This window comes from Vicugna pacos, chromosome 25 (genome assembly GCF_048564905.1).
Source record: "Vicugna pacos chromosome 25, VicPac4, whole genome shotgun sequence".
Lineage (NCBI taxonomy): Eukaryota > Metazoa > Chordata > Mammalia > Artiodactyla > Camelidae > Vicugna > Vicugna pacos.
The window spans coordinates 28,686,160-28,693,504 of record NC_133011.1 but is presented as its reverse complement, the minus strand read 5'-3'; the positions used below and the strand labels follow the sequence as shown (position 1 = coordinate 28,693,504).

Genomic DNA, 7,345 nt, shown 5'->3' with positions numbered 1-7,345 from the left:
ACACTGGTAGGTGACGTTTGCTTTCCAACTTCTTTTTAAAGCTCATAGCTCATAAGAAAAAAAAATAAAAAAGACCTGAGCAAGCAGTGAGGACCCCACAACAAGGCCTTGCTCTAAGAGAGCAAGCGGGGTTCCCACTGATTTGGAGCACACAACCACACATATCCTGCCAGTCCAACCCGCCCCGTGGTTAGTTACAGCGGGATTTAAACCCGCTCCGTAGCGGGGGCGTGGCCTGGGCGGAGCCCGGTGGCCCAGGTGGGCGGGGAGGGGCGGGGCCGCCCGGGGCTCTGCGCCGTGTGGGAAAGACCCGGGCTCCGGCAGAGAGCGCCTGTCTCTTTAAATGCCAGGGGCTGCGCTCCCGCCCTGGGAGCCCGGAGCCGGATCTACAATCCCGTCCCTCCCGCTCCGGCGCTTGTTGCTCGCCCGGCCCGAGCGGGAGCTGCCGCCGCCGGGCACCGAGGCTGCTTCCTTCTCCTGCTTCGAGACAGCCCCACCTCCCCGGAGAGCAGGTGGAGGGGGAGAAGCAACCCCAGTAGGAGGGAAGGGGTGCGGTGTGAAGAGGCACACCTTCCCACCTTCAAGTCTTAAGGAGCTACGTAGCCGCGGGGGCAAGACATGCGCCGCTCCCCACTGCCCAGCCTCCCAGCTGCCCGCGCCCGGAGAGGAGAGACTGCGGAGCCCACACCTGCAAACTCGCCCTAGAAGTCTGTGGGTGCGGCGGGGGGCCCCTCCCCATTCCCCACGGCCTCCACCTCTCGGCGGGTGAGTTTGCGCAGGTAACCCGAGCCAGAGGGCGGGCGCGCGGGGGAGGGGCAGGAGAGAGGGGAGGAAGAAGCACCGCAGGTGAGCCAGGTAGAGCGGCTTACCTGCCCAGGCCGCGCTGCGGGATCCTCTCCGGTTTTGTGGGCAATGGATGGGGGAAGGGGGGCGTCTCAGGGGCTAACATAGGGCCCTGGCGTGAAAGAGGGGTCTGGAAAGGGGAATTGGAGTAAAGTTTCTTTTCCTACCTCCCTCCTGCTTGGGCTTGGCAGGTAAGGCGCTGGCGGAAGCGGTAGGAGTCGCTGATGCAATGGGCTTTTGCCCAGGCGAGGTGAAGGGTTGGGGGCTGGGAAGAGCTGGAGTTGCCTGGCCTCCTATGACCGTGACCCTGGAGGTGGAAAAATGAGGCAAAGCTCGCTATATCTGAGACTCCCCGTAAAATGGCTCGAGGTTCCCGGCCCGCAACCTTTCTACCTCCTCTTAAGAACAAAACGCTCATTTCACAGAGGGGCTCCTACATGGCTTCCTTGCCTTCCTCTCCCAACAGGTGGTCTCAGCCCCTGTCCGGGCACCTGTGCCAATGACCCTAGTGGTGGTTTCGCTTTCTCCTGTCTCGGCGGTGTGAACGTGTGTCTGCAGCGTGATGGGCAACCAGGTGGAGAAACTGACCCACCTAAGTTATAAGGAAGTTCCCACAGCCGACCCGATGGGCGTTGACCGAGACGACGGGCCCCGCATCGGGGTCTCCTATATCTTCTCCAATGACGACGAGGACGTGGAGCCGCAGCCGCCACCCCAGGGGCTGGATGGCGGTGGCGGCTGTTTGCCCGACGGCGGGGATGGGCCGGCACTACCCCCGCCACAGCCCTACGACCCGCGGCTGCACGAGGTGGAGTGCTCCGTGTTTTACCGCGACGAGTGCATCTACCAGAAAAGCTTCGCCCCGGGCTCCGCTGCGCTGAGCACCTACACTCCCGAGAACCTGCTCAACAAGTGCAGGCCTGGTGACCTGGTGGAGTTCGTGTCGCAGGCGCAGTACCCGCACTGGGCTGTCTACGTGGGCAACTTCCAGGTGGTGCATTTGCACCGGCTGGAGGTGAGCAATAGCTTCCTGACGGACGCGAGCCAGGGCCGGCGCGGCCGCGTGGTGAACGATCTGTACCGCTACAAGCCGCTGAGCCCCAGCGCCGTGGTGCGCAACGCGCTGGCGCAAGTGGGCGCCAAGGAGCGCGAGCTGAGCTGGCGCAATTCCGAGAGCTTCGCCGCCTGGTGCCGCTACGGCAAGCGCGAGTTCAAGATCGGCGGCGAGCTGCGCATCGGCAAGCAGCCCTATCGGCTGCAGATCCAGCTCTCTGCGCAGCGGAGCCATACGCTCGAGTTCCAGAGCCTGGAGGACCTGATCATGGAGAAGCGCCGCAACGACCAGATCGGGCGCGCCGCGGTGCTGCAGGAGCTCGCCACGCACCTGCACCCCGCGGAGCCGGACGAGGGCGACGGCGACGCCGCGCGGACTACGCCGCCTCTCGGACGCCCCCCTGCGTCGGGCAGGGAGGAGGAGGACCCAGAGGCGGTGGTGCACTGACGCGCGGGCTGAGTGCAGAGCTGTGTGAGGGAGCTGTTTGCAGCAGCCGCTGCCCTCTCCCTCCTCTCACTCCCTCCTCCACCACCTTCTGGGCCCCATCTGGGCTCCTGGGCCATTTGGAAAACGGAGAGTTGGCGAAAAGCGCTGCCAGCTGTGGCTTGAGTTTGTTATCTTGGACGGAGGAGGAAGAGGGAGCAGGTAGGAGAACTTTGGCCGGGGGACGCTTCTTGGCTTCTTGCCTGTCCACTCAGTCTGTCTTCCTTTCCGAGACGAGGTGAGGCAAACAGTGGACTTGCTAGACACTTAATCCTTCCTGGACCTGGGTCCAAAAATCGACTCTTAACGCACGCAGGAGTGAAGAAAAGTTTGGAGTACTAATGCTTGCTATTGCCTTCTGCCCGCTTCCCTTCCTACCAGGGCCAGAGCAGGTTTGTGGTGGTGCTGCCCCCAGGTAGCAGTGTGTAGGATCCGGGAGGCTGAGGTGATTTATTTTATGGTTTTCCTAGGGTGCAGGGCTGGCGAAACCAGGACCAGATCTGGGAGCAGCAGGCAGGAACCGAGCAGCACCCTGTAAACTGTTAACGAATAGTTGAGTAAACTTGGGCTACAAAACAAGGATTTCCTACCTTCCCCCACCACCCCGAGCAGTTTATCTTCTGAAGCTGGCTCCTAGCTGAGTCTCCAGCTCCCTCCTTCACCACCTACCACTTTCCAGGTTACAGGTAAATCATTGTCACCCGCCAGCAAAGGGAAGGATTCCATTTTGGTTGTGTTTTGCTGCCTTTGTCTCTCGCCTCCTATTGCAGGCGCTTAACAGCCGCGGAATTTGTTATCAAAATTTTGTGTCTCTGATCTGATTAAACCTGCTTGGCCATGTTCATCGGGGTCACACGTGAGGTTGGCTGTTGCCACCCCATAAAGTATCCACTACAGAAACAGCCAAACAGGGTTGCCCCAGCAGGAATTAGTCAATTAGTCAATTTCTTGTCCATTCCCCCACCTAACCCCCTTCCTGAATAGTGAAGGTAACTTCTCTTTCTCTCTTTCTTTCTTCCTTCCTTCCTTCCTTCCTTCCTAACTTTTTTGAAAATGTAAGGCTTTTGGTGGTGAGGCTGTGAGGTTGATTTCCTTCACTGCCCCATCCCTCCTCTCTCACCTTTGTTCTGCTGATAGTAAAATCTTAGACTTGAGGCATATTTCAATGATAAGGTATCTATTTTGCTAGCCTCACTAGATGCAATTTAATTCAAGATGTAAAATCTTGTATTGCTGCAGTCTCTTTGTCGCTTGAAGAACATCCCTTCAGAATGCTTTCTCAGTTAAGAGGGGTGACAGCAATCACAAATAAATGCCACCTGGTGTAATCAGCACCAAGTCTGGCGACAGCCCTAAAGCATGGGTTGGTGACTGCGGGGTCTCTCTGCAGCAGGCTGGCCAACACTGTTTGGATCTGCTGCTAGGTTTGCTTTACTGTGAGGCTTTAAAAAATGTGTACAATCTGTCCCTTGTTTTCATGTGAGCTCTTTCATGATGTGTGCCCTTGATTTCAGAATCCTTCTCTGCTGCACGTAGGCGTTGCTAATGCTGTCTCAAAAGTTGAGTAAAGTGTTTTTTTTTTCCTCTTGGGAATCAATATAGATTACGCCGAACAAGTTTTGTGACTTGATTCTTACTGTTGGAGTAGAATCATGGGTGAGTGTTCCACAGCCATGGCTATCCTCAGGCCTCCTGCCTGCAGATCTTTAAATCAAAGCAGCAAAGCTTGAAGGATTAACTTATGTACCTGCTCTTTTCAAACTTGGGAGGTTGAAGGCCATAATTTTTAAAAACCTAAACCTTCACAGCACCGCAACATGAAATAATTTAATTGCAAGGGCATTAGCTATGTTCCCTGTTTTTACAGGGATCCCCAAACAGGTCCTGTCATTTTGTTAAAGATGAACCACATTCAGCCCTGGTCTGGGACTTTGGAGAAACATCCGTCTCATATTGGAAATGTTGATCTAGTTTCCTTGCTTAATAATCTCACAGCTTTGTGTTTGTATTTTGCTCATGGGAAAGCAGAGCAGATAAAAACATGGGTAATGCCGCTTACCAGAGCCTACTAGATTTGGATTTTCTTGGATGTTTTAACACAGTCAAGTGAAAGTTGAATGACACAAAGTCATGACTGTTGTGCAGACAGCAAGAGGGGTGGGCAGAGCAGCCCTGCCCAGCAGCTCTGGGTTAGCCAGCCTCCTCTTCTTTCCACTCCCCCCATCTGTCTCCCTCCTGTACCCTCCAATGGAAAGTGAACGTCATCGGTCACACCGAGGGACAGCGGTGACTCTTGTTACAAACATCTTTGAGGAATCTCAGCTTGAAGGAAGAACTCTTGTAAGATTCACGCCAATAATAGCATTCTTCCTCTAGAGAAGAGGTTTTTGATACCTCTTGAAAATGAGCTGGAAGGGGAAAGAGATCTGCTCTGGTTGCTCCTTTTTATGCGTTTTGACAGCTTATCAGAGATATGATGTGTGGAATGCTTCAGAACAGTGACTCCGTTGGAAGTTTGATCAGTCTTGTCATGCTTAAAGTAAAGCACCAACCAACCTGTGAAGGTTCCAAGGAAAGGGGATGGGATCAACCATTGGCATCTTTCCTGAAGGTGGCAGTGTTGTGGATAAGTTTTAATGCCCAGGCGATGGCTACATCTGGCACTTTAAAAAATATATATATATATTTAATAATTTTTGTTTCTCCTTAGGAATAAGACTCTAGAACTGTTTTGTACTGTGAATTACGGATGCTCTTTGGAGGAAAAGAATATTGATTCTAATGTTCTTCAGAGGCTCTGGCAGGGACAAGCAGGATACCCGACTGGAACATACGCTAAATGTAATCAGACAAATTCTATTTTCTTACTTGAGCAAATATTTTATTGAGACTGCTTATGTATGGCCAAGGAACCTACAACTTCAGCTACACAACTTTTTATATTGAGAGAACTCGAATACTTTTTGTAGCTTTTATTCCGCATTTAATTTAAAATGACTTTATAGCACTAACATGCCTAGCAGAAGACTTTACTCCAGACCTTTAAGGAAATTTTTAGTTTTTATGGAAAATGACATTACAGTGGTTAAATTTCTTGTGTCTTTGGTGCTTCTGGCCCTAACAGCACCAGTCGACACCACCACAACCACATGGAAACATATTTTTGGAAGCAAAACTTTAATTTTCTACTACATGTGCTATGGAGAGTGAAGAAAATTTAAGGACTACTTGTTTTCTATTTTTTTTTCTTAACAAAATGGAATCCACTGTGTTGAAGACTCTTGACATTATATGATTGTCTAACTTTTTTTTTTTTTGTAAATTAGTATAAAATCGAGTGTGATCATGATCATTGAAAGGATTTGTTTGGAAAGTTACATTTTATTTGTGAGTTGTTTTTTTTTTTTAATCAGGGTAACTGTAAACTTGACTGGTTTATTCAACTTTCCATCATGTTGTTTTGTTCTTAGCTGTAATACCTGTGACCCATGGAGAATTCCATCAACTAACTTGATAAATTCCACATGCATTTTATTTCCTAGTGAATTGTATAAACTTTATTTTTGTTGAAGATTGTGTGTTAAATCAATGTTCTGTTCTCATACCACTTCTTGAGAAGGAGGTTCTGATTTGAAATTGTATCATTTCCTTCAAAATGAAGGGCAAGTGCTTAGTTAAATAAAAGATTGATGACATCTTTTAAACCATTTCCTCTTCATTATGTCTTATTACATTAAAATCTGTCAAGTCTTTTTGAAAAATGCTCTGAGGGTTTCCAATAAACCATCTTTTAGAGTTAACTGTATTTATATATTTTTCCATTTGTATACTTTTCTCTGCCATTTTTGGCCCAAATCCAAGCTACTCAGCCTAACCACAGATTTTCTGAAATATTAGTGTGTTTCATCTTTACATTGCTCAGTAAACATTTGGATGAATTCATTTAGTGACTGGAAAACCCTCCCTGCATTTACTGTGTGAGAATTAATCACCCATTGCTTCTAGGCTCCGTGTTCATGAAAAATGTCATGTGAACATAAATTTTCAATACTCACTGATTTTTCAGAATCAGTGCAAACATTGCCAGAAACCACACTCACATTTTGGAATTTACACTGGGGAGTTTTGAAATTAAGGTCGGTAACCCATGTTGCATCCTAGGTGGTTTCAGAATCCCAGACAGAGGGACTAGGCTCGCTGAGTGATTTAATTACAGAAAGCAAGCAAATGGGATTTAAGCGGCACTGTTGGTGTGACAGAGGATGCAGGTGCCAGCAGGAGGTACAGGAGCCGATGTGGCCTCGGACTGGCATGTGCAAGGCCACCAGCACTCAGGCCAGCATCTGCAGCTGCCACCACCATTGGATGATGGTCACAAACCTGGGCCCCATCGACAGGCTCCTATGAGGATTTTAAGTAGGAAGAGTGTTGAATGGTAAAGATTATTGGAGTTCAAGCAGCAGTGAGAGCATTCTCCTCTAGAGTCTAGTGCTTCGTGTATCGTGGTTCTCGTCACACAGGAGGGGGTGCGGTGGGGAGCCGAATACAGAATGTGCACTTACCTGGGGGTGATTCTGGCGTAGGCTGTTCCTGTTTCTCCTAGTGCGCTGAGCTTGCTTAATGTAGGAAAATGACATGTTTGGAAGTGTTTAAATGGATCTCCAAGATGAACAGGCCCAGAATAAGTGCAGAAGGGCTTTTATTTCCTTGTACTGAATTTACTGGAAAAAGTGCTTATTAAACAAATACAGCAATTTTATCTGCAGACTAGATGCAAGTATGGTGAGTGCATTTGCAATCACAACAGGGTACTAAGTACGAAGGGCCAGAGGCCGCCGAGCCCTAGACTGTTATGGGAACAGAAAGAGATTACAAACAAACAAAAGCTTAAAGATAGTCCCTGCCCCCGAGCTTGCTTCTAAGGGGAAACCAGTGTCGCTCAGACTATAGAACAAGTTGTCGTGA

At 49.9% G+C, this 7,345-nt stretch overlaps 1 protein-coding gene across 5 annotated transcripts; it reads left to right on the top strand.

Annotated features, from left to right (window-relative positions):
* Positions 1–329: 329 nt before the first annotated feature.
* On the top strand, positions 330–6,178 carry LRATD2 (LRAT domain containing 2). Of its 5 annotated transcripts, XR_012064221.1 has the most exons (3): positions 330–765; positions 1,310–2,542; positions 5,091–6,178. XR_012064221.1 is itself a non-coding variant. In XM_072949702.1 (2 exons), the coding sequence occupies exon 2, from the start codon at positions 1,406–1,408 to the stop codon at positions 2,342–2,344; it is 939 nt and encodes a 312-aa protein (XP_072805803.1). In that variant the 5' UTR covers positions 337–765; positions 1,310–1,405; the 3' UTR covers positions 2,345–6,084. The 5 variants fall into 5 exon arrangements, 4 of the variants coding, with proteins under 4 accessions (XP_072805803.1, XP_072805806.1, XP_072805805.1 ...); XM_072949702.1 differs by having other exon boundaries at positions 337–765; positions 1,310–6,084; XM_072949705.1 differs by having other exon boundaries at positions 337–779; positions 1,310–6,084.
* Positions 6,179–7,345: the final 1,167 nt, after the last annotated feature.

Excerpts from the sequence above, each read along its gene's own strand:
- LRATD2 (XM_072949702.1), top strand. The coding sequence starts at position 1,406 with ATGGGCAACCAGGTGGAGAAACTGACCCACCTAAGTTATAAGGAAGTT.